Source organism: Emiliania huxleyi (genome assembly GCF_000372725.1).
Source record: "Emiliania huxleyi CCMP1516 unplaced genomic scaffold EMIHUscaffold_86, whole genome shotgun sequence".
NCBI lineage: Eukaryota > Haptophyta > Isochrysidales > Noelaerhabdaceae > Emiliania > Emiliania huxleyi.
Genome location: NW_005195584.1, coordinates 157,563 through 183,375, shown reverse-complemented (window position 1 = coordinate 183,375; position 25,813 = coordinate 157,563). Strand labels below are relative to the sequence as shown.

Here is a 25,813-nt window from a genome sequence, read left to right as displayed (position 1 = left end):
AATGCCCGGAACGGCCGTCTCAGTGGTGTCCGGCCGGCGCGATCACCGAGCTGTGACGCTCAGGGAAGCCCGATGAGGTACTGGTTTCTTTGCCCAGAGCTGGCCTACGGCCCGTGCTAGATCAGCTGAGCAAGGTTTGGGGAGAATCCTATATTGGGATCTTCAGATATTTTGACGGATGACCGAAAATGGGCAAAAACGGTGGTGCGGGGCATGCGCCCCGTGGAGTGTTCGCTGCGAGGGAGAGGAAGGGAGGGGGAAGACTGGAAGTCGGGCGGAGGATAGCTTCCGAGAGGGGGGTAGGGGGCTGGAAGGCCGTCTCTATATGTCATCCGCCGCCGCCGCCGAGCCTCGTGAGGAGCGCTGCTCCGAGACGTTGGACGAGAGCCAATCGAAGCCCAGGCTCAACCCCTCCCCCGACACGGCGCAAGTCTCCTGAATGTGCCAACGGCGCTGCAACGGCTCCAGCTTGAGCTGCTTCGTGAGCTCGTCGGCCTGGATCGCGCCCTGGACGTCCTGCTTGTTCGCTAGGACGAGCAGAGCAGCCTCGGCGGGCAGCTCCGGCTCGCCGAGCAGACGGTGCAGCTCCTCGCACGCAGTCGCCACGCGCTCGCGGTCGGCGCAGTCGACCACGAATACGACGGCGATGGCGCCGATGACGAAGTGGTGCCAGAGCGCGCGCAGCTTGTCCTGCCCCCCAACGTCCCACAGTGAGTACGCGCATTTGGCATGTTCGACCTGCTCCACGGCAAACCCGATGGTTGGCTGCCTCGCCACCGCCGCCGCGCCTGCCTGTCCCGCCCGCCCGCCCTGGGACATCCTCTCGGTTATTGTCGTCTTGCCCGCCGCATCAAGCCCCACCATCAGCACGCGGTCCCAGTTGGCGGTGCGGGAGCCCCGCCGGCCGCGGAGGCTTCTGCGGAGCGGGGTCGGCGTAGCCCTCTTCTCCTCGCGCCTGGAGCCGAAGCAGCGACCAAAGCCGATGGCAAGCGCAACCATGGCGCCAGGTCCGTCCCGGCTCGCAGCAAGCGGGCGGCGGCGGCGGGCAGGCGAAACCCGCCCCGTCACTCAAAACCAGAGCTCTTATGTGCACAACGCGCCGCGCTGTTCTGGCGAGGGCGTTGGCCGGGGATCTCCGGGGCGGTGTGCCCCGCGTTTACGGGTTTCTTCTTTTGGCCCCAGAGTCTCTGGCGTGTTAGCCAATGTCCATCGAGGCTGCCGAGGCGGCCGTTGCGTCGAGCGGGCAGCGCGTGCGCGATCTCAAGGCGGAGGGTGCCGCCAAGGAGGTGGTCGAGGCGGCGGTTAGCGAGCTGCAGGCCGCCAAGGCCACGCTCACCGCCAGCGTCGAGGCTGCGCTGGCTTCGTGTGCCGAGGGCACGCCTGAGTACGACGTGCTCAAGGCCAAGCTGCCGGCGGCGGCTAAGCCCAAGGGCAAGGAGAAGAAGAAGGACGACGCGCCCCAGAACGACCGTGCGGCCGCCAAGGCGGCGCGCGCGGCGCAGCGCGGCGCCAAGGCGGAGGCCAAGGCGGCGACCAAGGACGAGGCGGTCCTCGGGCCAAACCTGTCGCAGGCGGAGATGGACTCGGCGGAGTTTGGCAACCTCTTCATCCAGTCGACCCACGCCGCGACCCGCGCCTGGACCGGCGTGAAGGAGCTCGTCCCGAGCCTCGCTGGCCAACAGGCGTGCGGCCGGCACGCCTAGCGGAGAGAGTGTTGGCGAGGCGGCGGCGGCGGCACACCCGCGAGCGCCGCCCGCCCTCAACCCGTCCGCAGGTGTGGGTGCGCGCTCGGGTGGCCACCTCGCGCAAGCAGGGCAAGGCGCTCTGCTTCCTGCAGCTGCGGCAGTCGATGCACACCGCGCAGGCCGTCGTGTTTGCCAAGGAGGGCGAGCTGGTCGGCTTCGCGGCGACGCTGCCGCGCGAGTCGGTGGTCGACGTCTTCGGCGAGGTGACGCTGCCCGCGGAGGCGGTGGCGTCGTGCTCGCAGTCCGCCGTCGAGCTGCAGGCCTGACCCTTCCCCGACCCTTCCCCGACCCTTCCCCGACCCTTCCCCGACCCTTCCCCGACCCTTCCCCGACTCTTCCCCGACTCTTCCCCGACCCTTCCCCGACCCTTCCCCGACCCTCCCCCGACCCTCCCCCGACCCTTCCCCGACCCTTCCCAGGTCCGCCGCCTCTACTGCGTCTCGCGCGCGATGCCCGAGCTGCCCCTCCAGCTCGAGGACGCTGCTCGCTCCGACGAGCAGCTCGCTGCAGACCCCTCTCTCACCCGCGTGAACCAAGACGTGCGGCTCAACCACCGCGTCATCGACCTGCGCACCGCGGCCAACCAGGGCATCTTCCGCCTCCAGTCGGCGGTCTGCGAGCACTTTCGCGGCTTCCTCCTCTCGCAGGGCTGCGCCGAGACGCGCGCCCGCCGAGGAGGACACGAGGGGCACCTCTCGGGCCAGCTCGGCTCCTCTCGCCGTTAGGCTTCACCGAGATCCACTCGCCCAAGATGATTGGCACTGCCTCCGAGGGCGGCGCAGACGTCTTCCGCGTCGAGTACTTTGGGCGCGCCCTCCGAGAGATTGGCCCGAGATGGCCCGAGATGGCCCGAGATGGCACGAGATGGCACGAGATGGCACGAGATGGCACGAGATGGCACGAGATGGCACGAGATGGCACGAGATGGCACGAGAGTCCGCGTCGGGAGTGTGGGCGCCCCCGCGCGCCGTCGCACGGCGAAGGAGTCGAGACGAGAGATGACGACCGGTGGTGGTGGTGCATCAAGGCGCGACGCGTACCTCGCGCAGTCGCCGCAGCTGTACAAGCAGATGGCGCTGATGGCGGACCTCGACCGCGTCTTCGAGGTCGCGCCCGTCTTCCGCTCGGAGAACTCGCTCACGCACCGGCACGGGACCGAGTTGAATTAGAGAAATGAGGAGAGCAGTCTAGTATTCTTTCACCTGTGTGAATGTTTCAGGCACATGACCGAGTTCGTCGGCCTCGACATGGAGATGACCTTCTTCGAGCACTACCACGAGGTGCTCGACATGCTCGACCGCACCTTCTGCGCAGTCTTCGACGGGCTGAACCAGAGCCACCAGGAAGAGCTCGCCGCCGCGCGCTTCACGAGGAGGTGTGAACAGCGTCTCTTCACACCCTCTGCTGTCAACAGGAAGAGCTCGCCGCCGTGCGCGCGCAGCACCCCTTCCGCGACCTCCGCTACCGCTATCCGTGCCTCCGCCTGCGCTACGACGAGGCGATGGCCCTGCTGCGCGACAAGGCGCCCCCGCCCCCCCACCCCTCTCCCGCACCCCTCCTCCCCGCGCCCCTCCTCCTCGCACCCTCCCCACACCCTCCCTGCCCCCAACCCCCCCACCCCCACCACCCCCGGGCACTTCCCCCCCACACCCGTTGCACCTTCCCGCACCCCCCCCCGCCAAACACCCTCCCTATCCGCGGCCCACAAGTACCCGCGCCCCGTTCCACCGCCGCCCCCCTCCCCCACCCCCCCCTCCCTCCCGCCCCCCTCGCCCAGGGCCCCGCCAAGCTCGCCGAGAAGCTCGACAGCGAGACGGACGAGCGGGCGCGGGCGCGCATCCGCGAGCGGCTTGACGCGCGCGGCCCGGAGTCGCTCGCCGAGCACGCCGACACCGAGGACATGGGCACCGAGGACGAGAAGCTGCTCGGCGAGATCGTCGCCGAGCTGCACGGGCAGGACTACTACATCATCGACAAGTTCCCGGCCGCGGTCCGCCCCTTCTACACGATGCCAGACCCGACCGACCCGCGCTGGTGCGCGCCCCTCTCCCGGCCCCGGTCGCGCGCGCCTGGCCCCCGCCCCTCACCGCGCCGTGGACTCGCCCGCCAGGTCAAACTCGTACGACATCTTCATCCGCGGCGAGGAGGTCACCTCGGGCGCGCAGCGGGTGCACGACCCCCAGATGCTGCTCGACTGCGCCAAGGAGAAGGGCGTCGACCTCTCGCCCATCTACTCGTACGTCGACTCGTTCAAGTACGGCGCGATGCCGCACGCGGGCGGCGGGATCGGCCTCGAGCGCGTCGTCATGCTCTTCCTCGGCTTGCCAAACATCCGAAAGTCGTCGATGTTCCCGCGCGACCCGAAGCGGCTCAACCCGTGACGAGGCCCCGCGAGGAGCGAGGGCGGCGGGCCGCTTCCGCATAGGCCTCGGCCATGGGGCCACTGGCCCGAGCGCCGAAAGAGGAAACGGCCGCGTTGCCATTGGGTGCGCGCTGCCGCGCCGGCCGAGCGCAGACTCACACGTCTGGCTGGCCCGCCGTTGTATGCAGCCCTGCCGGAGCAGCACCACACCCGGCGGGCCACCCCCAAACCCTATGGCCTTAAACCACGGGCAACGCCTCGGTATACAAAATGCGTCTGCGGGCCCTTCTGCTAGGCACGGCAAAAAGAAATCTAAGGGCGAGAGAGCTGCGAGCAGAGGCGCAGGCGACAACAACAACAACGCTTTGGAATGGAGGAGGCTAGCACGATCGACAGCCTCGCCGACGAGCTGTGGGTGTCCATCGCAGCTTTCCTGCCAGCGGCTGACCTCCTCCGCTTCGGCAGCGCGTGCCGCCGTGCGCATGGGCTACCGACCGACGCCCTGTGGCGCGCGCTCTGTGAGAAGCGTTGGGCGGGCTGGCCGCACTACAAACTCTCTCCGGCTCGCGAGGCGTGGCTGGAGGAGAGGCTTCCAGCCACGACGTGGTGCGCGCGGTACCAGCACACCGAGACGGATGCGGCACGCACGACCATGACGCACGAGGACGTCTGCAGCTTGAACTGGCACTTCAACTTTACGCCTTCGGCGGGCGGGCAGGGCAAGAAGTCGCTCATGAAGGCGTCGTTTTCGGAGACGCAGCTCTTCATCCCGGAGTTTGCGCCGCTCGACTACCAGCTCGTGACGCCCGGCGGCATTGGGGCGGCGGCGCCGGAGGCTGCTGGAGACGGCAATGGCGGGGCGCTCTACGCGTTCCACAGCCTTGTGACTCAGCTCCTCACTGGCGCCGGCGAGGCGGCGGCGGCGGGCGGGGGCGGCGACGGGACGCAGCGGCAGTTCCTGCAGATCTCGCACTTCCCGCCGCACTGGGTGGAGCGGCTTGCAGACAGCCGCTGCTGGCTGGTGTACAACGACAACGTGACTTTGGTCTCGTGCGGGCCGGACTTTGAGCTGGGCGACTACGACGAGCGAGGGTTCCTCACGGTCCCCACACCGGCGGGATAGACGCGGGCGGACAGGCCGGCGAGCCCCGGCCGCGTCGGTTTTTACGATTTTCTCCCCCCCTTCCGTGAGTGCTTGCTGCTTCGATTGTTCTTACGTTTTAGTAAATCTGGTCTGAGCTCTGGGTGTTCCGCTCGAGTGTCTCTCACTGTGTTAGCCATGTCACCAATGAGTGTTTTCGCAGATCTCCGACTGCGACTCCGTTGCGTTTCCGGACACGGACAGCACCCGCGCGAGCGCGGAGGCCCGCGGCCGCGCCCCGCGGTCCGCGCGGTCGTCTCTCACACTCCACAATCTCCATTCATGTGCATGCACATGTAGTACATGCACATGCATCAGTAATAGATTTACTATTTTTAGTTATATTGTGCTCTGTCCGATATTGTGATTACTCTATACACACACGCGTCTTCTCTCTCAACCTCCCCGCGTCTCGTCGTGCCGGTCGTACCAGCACACGCCTGCCCCACAGCGTTCGCAGTCGGCGGGCGGGCGGCTCGAGAAGGAGAGGAGGACGGGGGGGGGCGGCCCCTCCCCCTTCGGCAGAGAGCCCACCGCCGTCTCCGGCAGCCTCTGCTCTCGCCAGCGCTCCGCCTCGAAGCTGCTCGAGGCGGGCAGTTGCACGAAGTCGGCGCAAGAGGGCGAGGCCGGCCGCCGCTCGTCGGCAGCGTGGGGCGGCGGCAGCGGAGGCGCTGGCGCGTGCGCCGCGGAGGGGCGGTCGTTCCAAAAGTTGACGAGGACCGTCCTCCTCGGGGCCTCGTCTGTCGGCCGCGGGCCGCGCGCAGTGCCGAGCGGCTGCAGCACGCCGTGCAGGAGATCTCCGCGGAAGAGGAGGAGCTGGTTCGGCGTCGGGAAGGCGAGCGCTGCGTGCGGAGGGAGAGGAGGCTCTAGCGTGGAGACGCCGCGGGCAACAACGCACCGCCGCTGCGCAAAGACGGCGGTCGCGCCGCCGATACCGTCCAAGTAAAAGACGGAGGATAGCGCCGGGTGCGCTACGCTGCTCTGGACGCCGTCTCGGCCCGGGAGAAGGCAGAGGTCCTGGTCGGTGTGGAACTCCTTTGGACAGTCGTCCAGAGCCTGCTCCTGCACCCACCACTCCCCGCCGGCGAGCCCGGCGGCCTCGTCCGCATGTAGTGGGGATGCCCCGCGTCGAATGAGCCGGTAGAGAGCGGCGACTAGCTGCTCGATCGGATGGGCCGCTGGCTCCTCGTCCGTGAGCGGCGCCCAGTGAGTGGCGCAGAGCGTTCTATGCATTGAGTCTGGCAGTGGCGGCTGCTCACTGTCGAGATACACGTTGACGGCCTGGACAACCGCAGCCAGCAGCGAGGGGTGCAGGACATCGCGGTAGACTGCGACTTCGCGCTGCATGTGAACTTGGCGGCTGATGTGTCGGCGCTGCTGACTGCACTCGGGTGGATCCAAAAGAAATTTCGAACATTTAGTGATACAATGCTAGCGCATACACCGCTCTCCTTAAAATCCCTGTGTGGTGGCGGCGTGCCGTCCTCCCATCCCTCCCTTGGACCGTGCGGGCTGTTTTCTTTCTTTCTTTATCCAATGTCGGCGTGCCGTCCTCCCGTCCGTCCTTTCTCTTCTTTCTTTCGATCCTTGCCTGCCTTTCACTTAGGCTCGAGTCCCACTCGAGCTTGAGCACTTGAGCACTGGATAGGGCCGATTCCGCATGCGGCATGGTAGCTTGGTACGGGACCCCTCTCACTCGAGCTTTCTCACTCGCTCCCAAAAGCGCACACGCCGGCCGCCTACTCGAAACGGCTTAAGCGAATGCCGCGGCGAGTCGGTTCTCGCATTTTCGTCCCGTCCTGTGCGCTCCGAGCGTTTTTTATCTCTCGGTGAGTGGGGGGCCGAGCCGCCTCGCCCTCGGGGTGGCGGGCGGCCGGGCGGCCGGGCGTTTTGAAAAAACAGAAAACAGAAAACAGAGGGGTGCCAGGGCCCACACTACGTAGACACGCACGCACCTGGCTCCTGGGACAAGGCGAGAATCGCAGCATGCAGTTCAGCGGAGCCCGGAGGGGGCGACGTCCCGACACGGCAGGTTGGAGCTGACCTGAGGGAGGGTGTAGAGGATGTAGAGTGTAGAGCGCTGTAGAGCTGTAGAGCTGTAGAGCGCTCTGGAGCGCTGTAGAGCTGTAGAGCTCTACATCCGGCGCGGGACGAACTGCGTGCGTTGTAGAGCGATGTAGAGCGCGATTTTGCTGTAGAGTTTGTTGTAGAGGCTCTACAGCCAAACCGCCGGGAAGGCAGTGACTCAAAGAGGTCGAGCCGCGCTAATGGGGTGTCTCCGAGCTTACTGGAGCTCTGATGGACGGCTCTGACTATCCCTGACACACAGAGAGTCACTCTGACGGCACACAACACCCTATAACTGCGTCATGACCAGCCTGCCATGCGTCGCCGGTGCCGCATTCGTCGCAGTGCTTCTTTAGCAGGCGGTGGACTGTCGGCTGCGAGGACGGTCGCATTTGCGCGAGGCGAGGCGAGCATTGCTGCGCGTTGCATGCGCCATAACTCGCGCCAGCAGCGCGTGCGGGAGCTCCTGGCTGAGCGTTGAGTCCAGGCGAGTTGCGCTGGCCACGATCGCTACGCCGAGCCGAGCTGACGCGCCGAGGCGCCGGCCAGTCGCAGCCGTGAGGCATGCCACAGCAGCAGAGGCACCTGCCACCCATTGGGCGGGCAGACAGAAGGCCAGGGCAGCACTGGCAAGTGCAACGCGCCTCACGTGCTCACGTCGGAGAGCGACCGTGCCTCGTTCGCCGCTTTTGATGTATCTAGATACCCTTGAGTCGTCTGATGTGTATAGGTGTGTACAAGAAACTATTTCTGAACGCCTAGACGCCATTCCTTGAGGCTTGGTTATGTGAGTGGGGTGGACCCACAGATCATGCAGGAGCAATAGGGAAGAAATCCGCAGGTACGTTTTGGAGCTATGAAGGGTTAAAGTTGGAGTTCCGAGCAGCTCCTCGGGGCCGGTCGGGGAGGCACTCTCGGGGAGGCTTCTAGCGCGCCAATCACTCAGCTAGCAGCTCCTAGAAGGCCGAGGTGTAACTCATATGATTTCAGATATATATGAGTTACTTCACTTTGGCTTAAACCGGCTGTGCCCGAGCTTGACGGTGCGCCACGCTGCCACCACCGTTGCTACGTTGGCCGCTCGGGCCTCACCTCACTCTCTCCGGCCCCTTCTCTTGGGTCTTTGTCACCTAGGTCCTCCCCTGTGCACAGCTCAGAAGATATCTTGGGTCCCTCTTCCTAGCCCCTTATACACACTTCTTAGCTTTAAGGAGCCGCATACACAAGACAGCCTGACTACGACAACAAAGTGGCCGTTTCACGGAGCACCGTGTTGCCTTCGGTGGCAGCGGTGGCAGGGTGGTGTGGCGCAATAACAACCTCGACCCGCGAGCCCTTGCTTGGCATGCTAGCAGGGGCATGTCCTGCTTGACCAGGAAGGCCAGTCTCTCCACCTCTAGAGCCTGGGGCGGCGAGATTCAGCGAGACTGCTGCGATTTCCCGGCTCGCGACCCGTCTGCTGTGCGAGCAAAGGCGCACTTCGGGCGCCGTGGGGGGCGCAAAAGCGCGTTTCACGCTGCACATCTGACTAGAGAGTTGTAGTCCCGGGTCCGCACTACAACCCCAGAGTCGGAGATTTGGTGTCAGTCGCTTGTCCGCGCCCTCCAGGGCGCGCGGACTTCTGGGACTTGCATGGCGGCTCGGTCGCGCCCCGTGAGCTGTGCGAGCAAAGGCGCACTTCGGGCGCCGTGGAGGGCGCAACAGCGCGTTTCACGCCGCACATCCGACTAGAGAGTTGTAGTCCGGGGTCCGCACTACAACCCCAGAGTCGGACATTTGGTGTCAGTCGCTTGTCCGCGCCCTCCACGGCGCGCGGCGTGCGAATACAAAATCGGCCCGACTTAGCCATTCTGAGCACCGTGTTGCCTTCGGTGGCAGCGGTGGCAGGGTGGTGTGGCGCGAGAACAACCTCAACCCGCGGGCCCTTACTTGACATACCAGTAGGGGCATGTCCTGCCTGACCAGGAAGGCAGCCGCATACACAAGACAGCCTGACTACGATAAACTCTCACAGCTCCCGGGCACACTCTCACAGCCTACTAGGTACGTCGGCGCCCGGCCGGCGGGGAAGAGTCGCCGCCATCCCGGCCACGCTTGCTCCTTCGGACAGTGCGGCTCTTTTTTGCCCCATCCCTTGGCAGCTGCGCCTCTGGGGCCGCCTCAGCCTCGGCAGCAGGCTCACGGGGCCGCTTTGGGGGCTTGGCGTTGGCCGTGGGCTTGGCGGCGGGCTTGGCGGCAGGCTTGGCGGGGGGCTTTAGTTGCCGTGCTCCTGCAGCCACTCGGCACATTGACGCCGAATGCTGGCGGGCGTCGCCGCTCCAAAGAGCCACCCAGCGTCTTGCTGCTCGCAGTACGCGAAGGAATTGAAGAGGCACGAACCGTCTGGGGTCTGGGCCACGAGAGTACCGCGCCGAACGACAGCCTCCACGTCTGGGGAGAGGTTGCGCCTTGGGCCTTGCAACTGCGCGTCCGGATGCTTCCCGCGAGGCTTCGGGAAGTGTGGGCAGTCTATGGTCCGATGACGTTCGCCGCACCTGTCGCAGCAGGCCATGAGGCGAGACTCTCGAGCACCTTGGCACTCGCGCGAGAGCTCGACTTTTGACACGCGTGAAAAAGAATTCTACCTGCGTCTCGACACTGGAGCGCCGGCCCGCGACACCATCACCCGACGAGCGCCGGCCGCTAGTGATAGCCGCGCCACGCACGCGACGCGGCGGCGTTTCCTCAGGTACGTGAGTGTTGGTGGCGCTGTCGGTGGCAGCGCCACCGCAGGCATGGCACGGTGCGCTTGCCGCCTGGACGCGACGCCACGGCCGTGCGCGCGATGACGAGCGCCTGCGGCGCATCGCCGCCACGATCACGGCACACCGTGAAGTGACACGCGACGTGGCGTTTCCTCACGGCACGTGAGTGTGCGGTGGTGGCGCTGTCGGTGGCAGCGCCACCGCAGGCATGGCACGGTGCGCTTGCCGCCTGGACGCGGCGCCACGGCCATGCGCGCGATGACGAGCGCCTGCGGCGCATCGCCGCCACGATCGTGACGCACCGTGGAGTGAGGTCGGGAGAGAGCAGGGAGTGTGTAGTGAGAGGCGCAATGGGCCCACCGAGAGGCGCCGCACCGCGTGCTTCAATGGGACGTCCACGAGCGAGGCAACGGCGAGCCAACGGCACCGTCCGCCGCAGAGCGCCAGCGCGGCGCGCCGAAGCAGCGAGGAGCCGCGCGCCGCCGCCCAGCGGCGCCTCGCAACAGCACACTCCGCACCGAGCAGTCGTCGAGGCTCTGCCGGGTGAAGTCACAGCCTGTTTGCATCGCCGACGCGTGGCTCAGACGCGTGCGGCGACGCTGCTGGGTCCCTCCGTGTGCCTGGGAGTGCGTGGACCGGCAGCTAAGGCTGTGGCGGATGGCTCGCCGGCGACTCGCTCGACGCTCGCAGCACTCGGCGGCGAGGAGGCGGCGCAGCCGAGTCGCGTCGCGAGCCACCGCTCGGGCCTGCTGGCAGCCTGCTGCGGACCCTGTGGCACCCGCCGGCCACGAGTGGAGCCGGGAGGAGGCCACGGGGGCGCTGCAAAGGCGGCGGCGGCGGCCATCCTGCGGCGTGTCGCGCCAGACGAGTGGGGGATACCAGGGTAGAGTTGTTGTAGAGATTTCACGTTGTAGAGCGCCTTGAGCACTTGAGCACTTGATAGGGTCGATTCCGCGTGGTACGGGACCCCTCGATCGTCTCGCCCTCCCTCACTGGTGTGTTCATTGGGTGGGGTCCTAACAAACACGGTACATACATACATACAGGATCGAGGTGCACGCTGCCAGAGAAGCAGTGTCGTCCCCCCTCTCCCCGACGGCGATGGCGGTGTGACCGATCGAGCTACAAGAGGAGCTTGTTCAGCAGGATCCAGGATAGTCAGATGCACTACCTCACTGGGCCTGAGATCACCGTACGACAGCATCCCGTCACCGCCTCGGATTTGTGTGGAGTCGAACCACTCCGGGATGGGCACGCCCACCGTTCCCACTTGGTTAATTGTCAAAATTCCTGTTGTGCAAGAGGGGAGGGGGCTCTGACGGAGTGTGTGGCGGGAGAGGGCAGGGAATGGGCGCGGGGGAAGGGGGGGGGGGGGGGGGGCTCAGTCGTGCAAAAAGCATCAATTAATAATATTAATGAAGAAATATTGCTCGGCCGTTCATGAAGTCCGTCTTGATCTGGAGGAGACGGGTCAACCCCGTGAGGACCAGATCAGGTTCACATTGTCGTAGCCGGAGGGGATGTTGACCTTTAGCTCTTGGGGCCACCCTTGCGCTTTGGTTTTTTTCCCACAGACCACTCGGGCAACTTTTACCAAATGCCAAAGTTGCACTTTACCACTCGGGCAAATTCGACGATTGCATTTTACCACTCGGGCAAACTCGATGAAACGGCGGACGGAAAACGCGTTCGCGGCCGCTCGCTCGCCGGAGAGCTATGCATGAAGCGGCCGGCGCGCCACCGCCGCTCACCGATGGAGCTTGCGCCGCGGCTCAATCCACAGGCGCAGCAGCATTGCGACGCATTCTCCAAGCACGGCCTCTGGCGTTGCGAGTGCACAGAGAGCGAGCATCAGTCGACAAAAGCACTGATCTGTGGGTAGCAGATCTCCATGTCGGTCGCGCCCTGCGCGAGGACAACCGCGGGCCTCGGATGCTCTTGCCCGGACGCGGACCCGCCGTGCGAGTTGCAGACCCGGAGGAGGCCGACCCAGCTCACCCCCAGAGAGGCCATGCCCAGGGTCAACCATAAAAGGGGGGGCCGTTTCCGTCCGTCCGACTTTTTTCCTACATCGCTCTACAACGCACGCAGTTCGTCCCGCGGCGGATGTAGAGCTCTACAGCGCTACAGCGCTCTACAGCTCTACAGCTCTACATCGCTCTACACTCTACATCCTCTACATCCTCTACACCCTCCCTCAGGAGCTGACCCCGGCGCCCGGGAGAGAGAGAGAACAGCGATGGCAGCCCCCAATGACCGTAGACATGACGAGCCGACAGCGATGCAGCGGCAGCGAAGGCGGCGAGGAGGGCCCGCGTTGCAGAGCTCCGCCGGGCGGCAGCAGAGACATCGGCGGACGGGGGAGCACGGGACACGTCGGCATAGGAGCCAGGGGGGGTGGGAGAGTTGAGTCAGGTGCAACAGCACCGTCTCCTCTGGGGAGGCGCGGGGGCCCCCGGAGGCACCGTGCGCCGCGCCGCAGTGCGGAAACGGGGCCCGGCTCTATTAGCCTCTATTAGCACCAACTTCCCGATTAAGCTAGGTTAATCAGAGGGCAGATTTGGAGAGATCTCGAGGAGTACACACAGATAGACCCTCCAACCATGAGAAGCCTCCAACCTGATCGGTCGTACTGTGCACTGCTGACTGCTGCCACAATGTGCGACCTGTGCTGGCCCACTCGGCGGCCTTCCCGGTCAGTGGTGAGGCGCAGTTCAGAGCTGTCGATGGCGCGATGCCGCACTGGTCCCACATTGGTGACACGAGACCACCACGTTTGCCGGTCCAAGAGAGAGGTACCGGTGCTGTCCTGAGAAGGTGCGTGGTCCCTCTTGACTGCCCATGCGCGCGAGGCTCTGTTTTGGCATAGGCTCGAGAGTGCCCGGCAGCCAATTCGAGGCAGTTTGTGACACGCATTGCGTCAGAAGCGTGCACGCAGCTGGAAGGGCACCTTCCTACTGGCCGTACGATCAGGTCGTCACTGAATGCTTGATACTAAGGCCGCGAGCTATGCAGGCGGTCAGTTGTGCAGCAGGACACGGCCAGCAGCGCCGACAGGCTGTCGCAAGGCGTGATAGCATGGCCGCAATACGCCGAGTTCCCATAAAACAAGTAAAAAAATCGGGCAAAAAATCTCGAAAAAATCGGCGCCTGCGGCGGGCCATGGGACCCCATCTCTCCCCCGCATGGGTACCCTCTAGGGCCCCCGCGCCCCCCCACAGAGACCGTCTCGGCAGCGAGGCCCATGATGGCGACGGCGGCGACGTAGGCGAGACAGCGGCGAGGGTGGCGACGGTCACGATGAAGGTGGCTTGACGAAATGGATGACGCTCGCCACACATCGCGCGCAACATGTGACATCCTCCAGGCTGTCGTCGTCCTCTAGGCGGCGCGCAGCGCGCCTCAGAGGCGGCGGGCGGGCGCCCACTCACCGAGAGAGGTCAAAAACGCTCGGGGCCTGAGCTTGTGAGGTTGTGTGCGCACCGCCGCGCTGTGATGTGTGATGAGCTGTGAGCTCACACGTCACAGCTCACACAAAAGCACGACCCCGGGCCCGAGATCGCACAGCATTCCTCCTAGGTAGGTAGGTAGGTAGGAAGGTGAAGAACAGTCAGGCTCCTCCTCACGCTCGGCTCTATCTAGGTCGCTTGTCCAGGCGCAGCACGTACCGCAGACTTAATTTCAGATCTCACGCACAGATCTGAGACACGGTTGAGAGTGTCTCGGGTGCAGGGTGTGAGGCGCTGCACCGCACGTACAGCAGGCATCTCTCTTCTCACGGGGTGCTCATGTCAAACATTGAGTTTGGATCCGCCGCCGCCTCGAGCACTTCCCTGCTTCTGAGCTTATCAAACGCCTTGGCACTGTGTTTGCGCCGGTTGTGCTGGCGCATCGTCGACGATCCCGCCGCGACTGCCTCTGGAACGTGTCTCACGACCTGCTGCCGGGGCTCAACGGAGGCAGCCAGCGTTCCCGAGTGCGCCAACGAGCCGCTGCCACCGCTCAGGAGGTAGACGCCGGCCGCTGCACCCAAGGCGCCGATGAGCAGCAGCGCCGCGCGTGGGCGACTTTTCTCGTCATCCATCCAGGTGTACTCCTGCGTGGCGGTGGGGGGGGGAGAGCGGTATGTTTTGCGCGCAAGCACGCGCGTGGCAATGGCGAGCGGCGGCCGAACGAGAAAAAGAATTTCGAAAGACAACAGGCAATATTGCAAGAATCTCCCATCCCTCCGTAGGGTTGTCTGTTCTTTCTTTTCTTTTATGCCAATAATCTCGTGGGGGCGTTCAGGGCGGCTCGCACACACACACACACACACACACACACACACACACACACACACACACACACACACACACACACACACACACACACACACACACACACACACACACACATGCATGCACAGACACACAGCCCCTTCCCCTCCCCCCTCAAGACCTTCCCAAGGGTGAGGACACGCGCAGGCCGCACCTCTAGTGAGGCCCGCATAGTATGTGGGAGACTCATGCCGCCGCCCCTGCCACCCCTGTGTCAGTGTGCCCGTGGTAGTGAGAGACTGCCGGTGAGAAGCCGGAGGAAGGTCGCTAGACTGAGATGAGACCGCCAGTGGAGTTGGGATTCCACCGTGCACCGCGCTGCGAGCCTGTCGTGTCCCTTGTCAGGAGCAGGAGAGCCCACCTGTGCCCCTGATCGTCCTTCCAAAATCCTGCTCGTGCAGGTGGGGAGGGGTGGAGGGGACGGATTGAAGATCCCTCACACCAAGATCGTGCAGGGCGGGGACACATGTCCCTAAATCCCATCTCGTCTCAGATAAATAAATAAATAAAAACGGACACCTCTACTGTGAGATGGGTAAAAAGGAACAGGTCCCCGCCCTTGCGATCTTTGTGCAGGGTTCTTTGTGGGTGTGGTCGGCGACTAGCCGGGGTCGTCCTCCCGATGGGGGACTAGCACTAGCCGTCTTGGTCCACACATGGTCCCTCGGGTCCCTGCTGCTCCTAATCTCTTCGTACATCCTCCTGCTGATCTCCGCAAAGTCCTCCTCCCTCCCTCGTCTCGCCCTGCGCGTCTGCTCCGCCTCACCGTCTTCTGCCCTGCGTCGTCTGGCGACGGGTCCTCCATAGTCGGTCGAGGTCGCCGCCCTCCTCGTGCCTCTTCCCAACGTTCCCTCGGCGGCCGATGCCGTCTGGTCCGGCTCCGCCGTCCCCGGGTCTGCCCTGCTCTCTTCTGCGCTAGTTTCTGTTTCGTCATCACTGGCGTTCCTCCTCTTCTTTCTCCCCTTCTTGTATGCTTTGTACATCGCGTCGATTCCCTTTCGCGTGAGCACCATCCTGAAGCCCGCCCAGCAGCTGAACCGCTCCCTAGGTCGAAGGAGCATCGTCAGTCTCACCCACTTCGCTCGCTGCCCACCGTCTCCGCTCCCTCCCGCTTGAGCCGCCGTCGCGGCCCTCGTTCGTCCCACTGGCTGCTGGCCTGTCTGCACGTTACCTCCGTTATCCCTCCTCCTCCGCGACTCCCTCAAGGCCGGCCGGGCCTCCTTCCACCCAGTGAAGAGCTTCCTCAGCCACTCGATGTGTTCCTCTCTCTTCATTATGCGCGCCGTAGCCTCACCATTGAGCTGGATCCACCTCTGCACCGCTCCCGTCGCCGCCTCGGCCACGATTTGCAAGTTCCTCGTGACCCCGGCGCCAAGGTCCCTCCGACTCTTCTCCGAGAGATCATCTACCAGCGCCGGCAACACCCCCCCGACGGCTGGGGCTAGTGCATCGTACCCGTCCTTCATCCAGCACCCTATAGCGTGAGCCCTTCAGCGCAGCGACATGCGCCATCCTCAGCGTCTTCAGCGTATCCTTGGAGTCGGGTGCCGCCTGTGCTACTTTGCTGATCGTCGTCCCCGTCTGCGCTCGCGCTACTCTGAGGAACCATCTGGCCTGCTCCCTATTCCCCAGGCAGGCGCCGCTAAGCAAGTGCGCCATCGTTGCTCTAGGCGGGTTCTCATCTTCCTCGGTCCATTGCTGCGCGGCTTTCCGCACGATCGGACACAGCGGGTCTCGCTTTAGTGCTGCCCTCCTCGCCGCGTCCCTCGCGGCCTTACAGACGAGGCAGCCCCTGAGTTCGCTCCTTGTGGCGGCGCCCGGGGTCTCTCTCTCCCCGCCTCTCCCCGCATAGTCCTCTCATAGTCCTCTCGTGGTGCGCTCCGTGTGGCACCCCCGCCTGCTGCCGCACCCGCGCTCCCATGACGGTCTTTGTCACCACGTTGTGATCATCCACGTCGGCGAATTGTATCTCGCGCTCGCCGTGCTGATCCTCGATCCGCTGGCGCTTGTCCCATTTGTGTCTCGTCGTTCCCCTGACCACATCGCTCCACAGCGGCCCCGTCACCCCTGCCGTGTGCGACCCCGCCGTGAGCCCCTCGCCGAGCCGTCCTCGCACCCACTCGTTCGTGTGGCCGCGCGTGGCGTAATAGGTCCTCATCTGGTCTCAGATCTCGTCTCAGAGTTTTTGACCGTTTAAATTATTTATTTATTTACCCTGTCCTCCTCCCCTATCCCTCGTTTGGTTTGTCTGTTTTCTTTCTTTCTTTTTACAATAATCTATGCATAAAGAGAACGGGGACGAGAAAGCGCCTCTACACGCCCGCGTAGCCGAGCTCCTGGTCGTGGGGAGGGAGCGGGCTTGAGCGCACCAGTGAGGACGTGGCGTGGGGTGGTGGGGGTTGCCGGGGCGGGCCCAGTGTATGCCGCGAGGGGGAGCTCGCGCCTCGTTCAGCCGCAGCATCTCTGCAACCTTCGCGTCCCGCTCCGCCTGCGCGCGAGACACCGGCGGGAGGGGAATGGACGGTGCAGTGGCTTGCGCGCGTGCGGGGCCGCGCCGCCGCGCCGCCTCCGCCGCCGCCGCCGCTAAGCGCTGCGCGGGCGGGGGGGCTGCGCCTCCTCGTCCTCGAAGCGAAACGCCTCGACCTCGGCGATCTCGAGCTCAAAGGGCGCCGTCTGCTTGTCTGCGACGAGCAGGCCGACCTCCTTGAGCGTCTCGAGGTTCATCGCCTGGCTGTGCTGCACGTAGCCGCGGGAGGTGAGCACGAAGGCGGAGAAGGGGAGGCGCAGCTCGCACCAGTCGCCCAGGACCGGAGACGGAGGCATGCGCGCCTGGTAGATGTCGACGTCCTCCCCGCCGAGGATGCCCACCGTCCGCAGGTTGAGCATGTAGCCGCGCCCGTCCGGCCGCACCCGCAGCCGGATCCCGTGGAAGTCCTTGAGGTCCCAGCCGTCGCCCTCGACGTCCGTCCGCATCGCGGCCCAGCCCGCGTACACCGCTCGCTTACCCGTCTCTGGGCTGACTGACGAGTTATCGCTGTCTATCTCTGTCACCGTTTGGCCGGCAAAGCGGGCGGTGCCCTCGCCCTCGGCCTCGCCCTGCTGCAGCTCGACGGTCGAGCTGCCGCCGTACTCGGCGTCGCAGTGGAGGGACCACCGGTCGCGCCAGCCCGCCGTGTCGAAGCGGAGCAGCGTCTGCTGCTTGCTGAGGTGCAAGAAGTCCTCGAGCCAGTCGTCGGTGCCGTGAGCGCCGCGCTGACGCAGGCGGGATAGGCGTCGCCACATGCAGGCACGGAGGAGAGGCTCGCCAATGCAAAACGGGTACCGCGCTCGATGCGGCGAGGTGGCGGGTGCGGCCGAAATCAGCCGGCGGGGTGCCTGGCTCGCGGGCGGCGAGAGTGAGGTTTTGACCAAGAATTCTTAAATCCGCGGGCCCCCTCAGCGGAGCTGGGAATAGGACCGCCGCAAGCGGCGTGGCGTGGAGCGGTTGAGCATCCCTCCGGGGGCCCCTCTGCGCCGGGGAGGCGTTGTTGGAGGCTAGGACGCAAGCGTCCGTCGCCCTTTGCAAACTCGGGGCCCACTCCGCTACGGCCTACGCGCCGACCCGAATTTGGAGGGCCTAAAAGTGTAAGGTGTTGCTGCGAAAAAGGGTTCGGACACATGGCGCAGCTCATGCCAAGAGCTAGAAGGGGAGCTAGAGAGAACGACCACCCTGTCCCGTTATTGCGTACACCAACACCACAAAAGCTCTCTCCTTGTCCTCACTCAGGGGGGTCACAACTACCGAGTCCCTCGACTAGCTGCCACGTTGCCGACCGAGAGCGGATCTCCTCCTGCTCCGCAAGGAGGGTGGCCAAGGCTAAAGTCTTGCCGGAGCCGGGCGCGTTGACGACTTGGAGAAGGTCGCCCTTGTACTTGTACTTGTAGAGATGCTCGAGGGGGTGCTTTGTGGGGCGGTGCGCAGCCAGGCCAGCAGTGAGGGGAGGCGCACCCTCACTCTCCTCGGTTGCAGAGCTCGTCGGAGGCTGCGGCACGACGGGAGGGTCGCGATAGCAGTCCTCGGGCGAGCCGACGCGCATGTCCAACCAGTGCTGGGACTCGTTGTGACGGCAGACGCCGGCTGCCTCTCCAACGCTTCTGCAGCGTCCTTCTTTGCCCGGTGCATGGGCTCGAGTGGAGCCGACTGCATCACAACGACGGCATCGGTTTCTTCCTCATTACGAATGGCGCTGTCTACATAGACAACATTGCGCCCACTGTTTGCTGCACCACCACGATGCGGTGCGCTGCGCGCGCCACGAGCTGAAGCTGCTCAAGACGCGTGACTTTGCCAACTTGCTCGAGTTCGTCGCCGATGACAGTCAGTCACCGTCTGAACCACACGTGTCCCTCCATTCACACTCTCCCAGTCCTTCCTGGTCTAGTGCCCGTCTGAACCACACGTGTCCCTCCATTCACACTCTCCCAGTCCTTCCTGGTCTAGTGCCCGACTTTTCCGCCCGTCGTGCTGAGTTGGTCGCACCTCCGTGCATCTTCGTCCTTTAGACGTTTCACCTAGAGCAAGCGGGGCGGCACGCCCCTTGGTCCACCCGCCAGCCGGGTGGGGCTTGCACGACCCACACGTGGCATGAAGCCACTTCAGACGACTCCACCCCTCGCCGGCGTGTGCGCTGGCGGCGGCTTTCTGTACGTGCTCGATAAGTGCCGAGTGATCAAAATGTCTCTTCCAGGATTGTCGCCCGTCGGCTTGTTCACGATCACCGGCCGATTACCCACTCGATCGTACTACCCACCCTGATCGTACCCACCCGTTCGCCGGAGCACATGCGCTGGCCTACCTAAACGGCCATCTGTTTGTTAGTTGCGCTGGCCATGGATGGGACGCCGGGCGCAACGCCGGCATCTCCATCATTGATGTGCGATCTGAGATGACGCAGCAGCCTGTGGTGAGTTCTCAAGACGAGTTTTGTGTGCGGGTGTACAATGGGGCTTTCCACCTCGTGCAGCAAATCGCAATCGCGACGCGCAGCCGCAGCCCTGCGGCAGGAAACGGGGTCGTGGGCACCGGCATCACGGTCGATGGGGCGCGCATGTGGGTGGCCCTTAGCGATTTGATCGAGAGCGAGGCCAACAGAGGGCGCGAAATGCTGGCGGGTAAGCTGGCCCTATTCGTGCAAGCGGGATGAACCGAATGAACACGCGACTCTCCGCAAGTACGACGGACTTGCCTGACTCGCTATGTGGTCTAGTATGTGGTGACACGGTGACGGCTGGAACGGCAATCAAGGCTTGACCGAGTAGTCCCACAACAGTCGGGACGAGGGGGGCAATAGCCTGGCGTTTGTGCCCCGTTTGTGCCGCGTCCCGTGCCCCCGAGTTCATTTTACACACCACGGGAGCCGCCTAAGCTCAAGATCGCCGCCTGGGACGCCGGCGCGGTATGGGCAGTCGGGGCGGGTCATTCTTTTTCTCTGTGAGAGGGGATGCCCGGCTCGCGCGGCGCGGGCGGCGCATGCTCGGGCGAGGCGGCCTCTTCCGGCCTTCTGGGCAGCCTTCCCAAAGAGGCCGTGCAAGCGGCTGCGGAAGGCGACGAGGCGGCGCTGCTGGCGTGGCTCGACAGCGACGGGCAGGTCAACGCGACTTGCGTGGTAGGCAATGGGAGCGGCGTCACCGCGCTGATGCTTGCCACCCACCACGGCCACGAGCGGGTGGTCGAGTTGCTGCTGCTGCGCGGCGCCTATATCAACCAGCAGAACAGCCACGGCGACACCGCGCTGATGACCGCCGCCGCTCACGGCCACGAGCGGGCGGTCGAGCTGCTGCTGCAGAGAGGCGCGGGTATCAACCTGCGGAACAGCGACAGCGACACCGCGCTGATGAACGCCGCCTTCAAAGGCCACGAGCGGGTGGTCGAGCTGCTGATGCAGCACGGCGCGGAGATCAACCAGCAGATGAGCGACGGCGTCACCGCGCTGATGCTAGCCGCCGGTTTTTGCCACGAGCGGGTGGTCGAGCTGCTGCTGCAGCGCGGGGCGGAGATCAACCTGCAGGCCAGCGACGGCCTCACCGCGCTGATGAGCGCCGCCATCCACGGCGCCGCCGCCATTGTGACCCGCCTGCTTCGGGCGGGCGCGGATACGAGGCTGCGCTCTGCGGACGGCAGGTCCGCGCTGCAGCATGCCAAGGAGAACGGCCACAGCGCGTGCGTCGACGCCTTCCGGCAGCACATCGCGGAGGTGACTGCGAGCCGGCGCGAGGCGGCGGCGGGCGGCGCGGGCGGCGCTTCCTCGGGCGAGGCGGCGGCGGGAGCGAGTGCCGCGTCCTCTTCCAGCTCGTTGGGCAGCCTTCCCGCAGAGGCGGCGAGAGCGGCTGGGCGAGGCGACGAGACGGCGCTGCTGGCGTGGCTCGACAGCGGCGGGCGGGTCAACGCGACTTGCGGGGTAGGCGATGTGAGCGGCATCACCGCGCTGGCGCTCGCCGCCATGGGAGGCCACGAGCGGATGGTCGAGCTGCTGCTGCAACGCGGCGCGGATGCCAACTTGCAGAGGAGCGAAGGCGGCACCGCGCTGATGCTAGCCGCCGCTCACGGCCACGAGCGAGTGGTCGACTTGCTGCTGCAGCGCGGCGCGGAGATCAACATGCAGAACAGCAAAGGCCGCACCGCGCTGATGCTCGCCGCCATCCAAGGCCACCCCGCCGTCGTGCTCCGTTTGCTGCGGGCGGGCGCAGACATGACGCTGCGCACTGAAAGCGGCAGGACGGCGCTGCAGCTGGCCAGGAAGAATGGCCACGCCGAGTGCGTGCGCGCCTTCGAGGAGCATGCGGCGGCGGAGGCGGAGGCGGAGGCAGCGGCGAGGGAGGCGGAGAGAGCGGCGGCAGAGGCGGATGCGGCGCGGCATGCCGAGGCGCTGCTGGCGGAGGAGGAGGCGGAGAAGGAGGCGGGGGGGCGCGACAAGGAGAGCAAGAAGGGCAAGAAGAAGAAGAAGAAGGGGAAGGGCGGAGGTGGAGGCGCTGGGCCGTCGCGGGAGCCCGAGGATGAGGCAGCGCTGGCGGCGGGAGAGGAGGCAGAGTTGGCGGCGGCGCTAGAGGAGAGCGCGAGGCTGGAGGAGAGGCGGGCGCCCGACGAGCAAGCGTCGTCCTCTTTGGCTGCAGAGAGGCCGCCTTCGGTGGAGGAGGAGGAGCCGCCGGACGACTTCGTCTGCCCAATCACGACCGAGGTGATGAGCGACCCGGTGATGGCGGCGGATGGGCACTCATACGAGCGGACGGCGATCGAGCGTTGGCTCGCGACCAAGTCGACGAGCCCTCTGACGGGCGGCGAGCTCGACCACACTTGTATCTTCCCAAACCACTCGCTGCGTCGGATGATCCGAGAGTGGCAGAAGGCGCAGTGACCCCCCCCCCCCCCTCTCTAGTGTCCTCTTTCTCGCATGCACTGACGTGGCATCCACGCACGCGCGCACCCCGCACACCGAGGGCTTGGATTACTACACGTGTATACAGCGAGCTGGGAAAAGAAAAACCCCGTTCGCGCTACCCAGCCTGCTAGCTGTACTGCACACATGCATGCATGCACAGACACACAACCCCTTCCCCTCGCCGCTCCAAGACCTTCTCCCAAGGGCGAGGACACGCGCAGGCCGCACCTCTAGTGAGGCCCGCACAGTATGTGGGAGACTCATGCCGCCGCCCCCTCGTGCAGGTGTGGACCCTGTCCTCCTCCCCTATCCTCGTTTGGGTTCTCAATTTTCTTCTTTCTGCGGCGAGGGCGGTCGAGTGCACGGAGCTAAGTGCCTCGCCGTCCTCGCGGGAGTCGCTTAGGCGGCTCCAGTGGTGTACCTGTGTTAGTGCCAGTGCGCGCCAGTCCCGTGCCCAGTGTAAAGAAAGAAAGAAAACATACAGCGCAAGGGAGGGATGGGAGGACGGCGTGCCCAGTGTAAAGAAAGAAAGAAAACATACAAGCCAAGGGAGGGATGGGAGGACGGCACGCCGCGAGGGAAGACATCTAAAATTCTTCTTTCTCTTGCTAGCTGTCCGGGTACCCCGGTACTGGCTGGGCATGCCTGCGCGGGCCCGCCAGTTGCTTGGCGCTCGTCTGACGCGGCAGCGACGCCCCGCGCCGCCGCCCCTCCCGCAATCGCCCGGTACGGCGCCGGCGTGGGAGCTGCTCCTCTTCTCCCTGCTTGGCGCACTATTGGTTTCTCTCGTCTTACGGCGCCGCACCCGCCGGAGCTGGAGCCGGAGTGCTGGTGGTGGCATCGCATCGGCGCGGAGGGTGCGCCAGTTCGTCCGCGCCGAGTTCGATAAGATCTCCGCCGCTGACGCTCGCGCCGAGTTCGAAAAGATCTCCGCCGCGGACGCTCGCGCTGAGTTCGGAAACGCTGGCACCGAGTTCGGAAAGGCCTCCGCCGCGGACGTCTCGCCGCCTCCGGGGCCGGACAGGGCGGAGCCCGCTCAAGCGACGCCTGCAGTGGCAGAGCCAACGTGCGACGTGCTCTCCCCGCAGCTTCCCTTCCCGTGGTCGCCTCCCACCGTGGCGGACGTGGAGGAGGACTCGGAGGAGGAGTACTTGCGAGGGTACGTGACGCGCCGCAGCGCCGTCGGCGCCACCCCCTCGCCCCAGTCGCCGTCCCGTCTGACGGCCCGCTCGCACAGCTCCGGCTACCTCGGCTCGCCCTACAAGACAGCGGCCAGCGCGGAGGCAGTGGACGATGCGGGCGATGCGGGCGATGCCGCTGCGATTGAGGCGGAGGCGGCACAGGCCGAGACACAAGCCAAGGCGGCACAGGCCGACGCGGTGGCAGCGGCAGAGATTGCGGCGAGAAGGGCGGCAGAGGCGGCGGCAGCAGCGGCAGCGGCGGCGGCGGCGGAAGCAACGGCGGAGGCGGAGGCGGCGGCGGCATCGGTGGAGCCGGTCGCTGCGTCGCCCGGCGGCGGGACGTGCCTTGCTGACGGCGGGCGGCGGGCGGGGAGAAAGTTTCGGAGGGCGGGCGGGGGCTTGCTGCCCCCACGCCCCTCTGGTGCGCCGAGCAGCGGCAGCGTCGACCTGCGCTCGAACGGCGCGCTGCGAGAGTACGAGGCTGGCGGCCGCGCAGCGCCGGGCCGCGCTGGCGCCTCGGCCTCGTACACGGATGAGGCGCGAGCACGCCCTCCCTCCCTCCCGTCCCTCTCCCCTGCCCTGCCCTGCCCCCCCCCCCTGCCTCGGCTGCTGCATTGCGGCAGCTGGCCCACCGGCGGACCTGCTTTGCCGCCGCAGGAGATGCGCGAGATGGTCGACTGCTACGTCCCCCTCCCGCCCGACGTCCAGCCTATGGTGTTCACACCCGCGTCCGACCCCGCCTCCGCCCTCGACCCGTACTACGGCACGCTCGAGTACCTCCAGTCGTCCGAGCGGCGCGGCAAGGCGAGCCCGCCCGCCCTCGAGCCGACCCGGCCAACCCGAGCTCAGCCGAGACACGCCCGACGCGCAGGCGAGGCAGCTCGCCGTCATCATCGGCGAGCGCCTCTCGCGGCCGGCGGAGGAGCTCGCCGACGGCGCGGCGGCGGTGGGGGAGGGAGGGGGGGAGGGCACGGGAGAGGGGCGAGGCCTCGCCGGTGGGGCGGAGGAGGCACGCGTGCCGCTCGCCGCGCGCAAGTCGCCGCAGCAGAACCGGCCGACGAGCGGCCTGCTGCACGGCCTGCAGCATGGCAAGCCGCCCCCCGCTGGAGGTGTTCGGCCGAGGCAGCGGCGCAGGGCGGGCGGGCCGGCCTGACGCCGCCGCGGAGAGGCGACTCCGCTCGAGCAGAGGGACCGGAGAAGGCGACAGCACTTGGACGCGTGCCACGCGCCGAGGGCATGTTGTTGTCCATCCGCCGAGCACGCGGGGAGGCGGTCGGCTAGCCAGGTGAGTGCACTCGCCGTGCGGGGCCCCGCATGGGCCGCTCGATTCTAGCTCGAGCCAGGCCCAGGGAGCGCGCTTGCGCAACAGTCGCCCAGTCGCCCAGTCGCCGCAGCTGCCAGATCGCGTCTCGCGAGAGACCGTCCCGCCGCACTAGGCTCATTGCGTCTGCGAGATCGTTCCGCGCGCGCACGCCGCACGCGCATAGTCCACTCGCGCTGCCGACGACTCTCTGCGTGTTATATTTGAGGGCCCGTTCGCCGACGACTGTAGGCGCCGCCGCCGGTCCACGCGCGCGTGTTCGCCTTTAGACACATATTTAGTGGCTCTTATATTTATTGTGTTGACACACGATACAGCTCTATAAAGAATCCAGCCCCTCTTGGTGGAAAGGCTTTGGTGGAAAGGCTTCGTTCCCTCCGGTCTACTCGTGTGAGGAGACCGGAGAGCCAGCGCGCGGGTGCGCGCCGGCGCCCCCCGCGCGCGCCGCCGGGGCGTGCGCGGTGGCCCCGGGGCGCCGGCGCGCGCCGGCCGCCGCCGCGCGGCGGCCAAGCTGCAGAACATGTGCGATCCAGCGCCTACGCCGCTCAAGGAGTCAGGCGCGGAGCGCGCCCCGAAAAGAAAATTTTGAGGGTTGCGTCGGTTGAGGAGGGCTAGGTGCGATTTCTATTAAGAGTTGACTCACACGCTAGGAACCACTCGGCCCACCCACAGGCCCAATCTCAAGTGGCGGCGCTCCGCGCCTGTGCAGCGGCGCGCTCCGCGCGTGTTCTGCAGCGGCGCGCTCCGCGCGTGTCTCTGGGCGCTACATGCGGCCGTCGCCGTGCCCTTCATCAACCGTGCGCTCGAGAACTGGGGCGGGCTCACTCAACTGGGAAGACCGCTTTTCACCACAACGACAGGTCACATGCACAGAGGGGCGGCAGGGGCGGCATTGGAGCTTCATGCAGTGGGGTGTGGTCATGACGCGGAAGAAGGCAGAGACCCCTCGTCTGCCAGACGCGTGCTACGACGTCAGGCCAGCTTCGAAGCAGCGTGGCCACAACTGACTGCAACAGACTGTCTTCATGTGTCTAGACTCTACCGGTACGCCGCGGTGCGCTCCGCGCACATAGGTGCCAGCGCGCTCTCCGCGCGGTATCTAGCCAGCGCGCGGCCGCGCGTGTGTCTAGCTAGCGCGCTCCGCGCGTGTGTCCAGCTAGCGCGCTCCGCGCGTGTGTCCGGGTAGCACCAGCGCGCTCCGCGCGCACGATAATCCAGTGCCTACACTTGTGACGTTGTGAGTAGGCAGTGTGAAAGCTTGTTTTTCTGCAGCTTGGTGCGGCGGGGGCGCCCCGCCGACGCGGCCCGAGCGAAAACGTAATAAACGAAAGCACAGCTGTTCGAGTGTATAGAATCGATACAGCCACACCAGGGGCGGCCGCCTCTCAGCTCTAAAAAGCCATATTTCTCGCTTGTGTGAGTCGACAGGTTACAGCGCGTGACAGTGTGTGGGACAGGGGGTGTCGCCCTGTCGGCGGTCGGCTCTCGACCCGCGACCGGCGCCATGCGGACAGGCCTCGG

The 25,813-nt window shown here is 65.7% G+C and overlaps 7 protein-coding genes across 7 annotated transcripts; 3 read left to right on the top strand and 4 right to left on the bottom strand.

Moving 5' to 3' along the window:
• Window positions 1–321: 321 nt before the first annotated feature.
• Arf3-2 (Arf3, ADP-ribosylation factor) lies at window positions 322–999 on the bottom strand (the record flags this gene model as incomplete). Its single annotated transcript, XM_005758489.1, has 1 exon — window positions 322–999. The coding sequence occupies one exon, from the start codon at window positions 997–999 to the stop codon at window positions 322–324; it is 678 nt and encodes a 225-aa protein (XP_005758546.1).
• A 772-nt stretch (window positions 1,000–1,771) lies between these two features.
• On the top strand, window positions 1,772–4,126 carry EMIHUDRAFT_68770 (aspartyl-tRNA synthetase; the record flags this gene model as incomplete). The annotated part of the gene is made up of 7 exons (XM_005758488.1): window positions 1,772–1,993; window positions 2,165–2,349; window positions 2,424–2,543; window positions 2,773–2,904; window positions 2,965–3,120; window positions 3,555–3,779; window positions 3,856–4,126. Coding segments are annotated over 7 exons (1,311 nt in total), but the record flags the coding sequence as incomplete, so codon positions are not given.
• Window positions 4,127–4,477: 351 nt separating this feature from the next.
• Window positions 4,478–5,569, top strand: EMIHUDRAFT_219433 (hypothetical protein; the record flags this gene model as incomplete). The annotated part of the gene is made up of 3 exons (XM_005758487.1): window positions 4,478–4,990; window positions 5,102–5,209; window positions 5,549–5,569. 3 exons carry the CDS (start codon window positions 4,478–4,480, stop codon window positions 5,567–5,569), a joined length of 642 nt encoding a protein of 213 aa, XP_005758544.1.
• Window positions 5,570–5,644: 75 nt separating this feature from the next.
• EMIHUDRAFT_106959 (hypothetical protein) lies at window positions 5,645–6,595 on the bottom strand (the record flags this gene model as incomplete). The annotated part of the gene is made up of 1 exon (XM_005758486.1): window positions 5,645–6,595. One exon carries the CDS (start codon window positions 6,593–6,595, stop codon window positions 5,645–5,647), a length of 951 nt encoding a protein of 316 aa, XP_005758543.1.
• Window positions 6,596–9,569: 2,974 nt separating this feature from the next.
• Window positions 9,570–10,903, bottom strand: EMIHUDRAFT_219431 (hypothetical protein; the record flags this gene model as incomplete). The annotated part of the gene is made up of 5 exons (XM_005758485.1): window positions 9,570–9,803; window positions 9,975–10,110; window positions 10,261–10,328; window positions 10,578–10,615; window positions 10,696–10,903. 5 exons carry the CDS (start codon window positions 10,901–10,903, stop codon window positions 9,570–9,572), a joined length of 684 nt encoding a protein of 227 aa, XP_005758542.1.
• Window positions 10,904–13,834: 2,931 nt separating this feature from the next.
• On the bottom strand, window positions 13,835–17,657 carry EMIHUDRAFT_106958 (hypothetical protein; the record flags this gene model as incomplete). The annotated part of the gene is made up of 4 exons (XM_005758484.1): window positions 13,835–14,155; window positions 16,285–16,533; window positions 16,846–16,863; window positions 17,019–17,657. The coding sequence occupies 4 exons, from the start codon at window positions 17,655–17,657 to the stop codon at window positions 13,835–13,837; spliced, it is 1,227 nt and encodes a 408-aa protein (XP_005758541.1).
• A 1,342-nt stretch (window positions 17,658–18,999) lies between these two features.
• On the top strand, window positions 19,000–21,766 carry EMIHUDRAFT_219426 (hypothetical protein; the record flags this gene model as incomplete). Its single annotated transcript, XM_005758483.1, has 3 exons — window positions 19,000–19,073; window positions 19,234–19,526; window positions 21,525–21,766. 3 exons carry the CDS (start codon window positions 19,000–19,002, stop codon window positions 21,764–21,766), a joined length of 609 nt encoding a protein of 202 aa, XP_005758540.1.
• Between the last annotated feature and the right edge of the window lie 4,047 nt (window positions 21,767–25,813).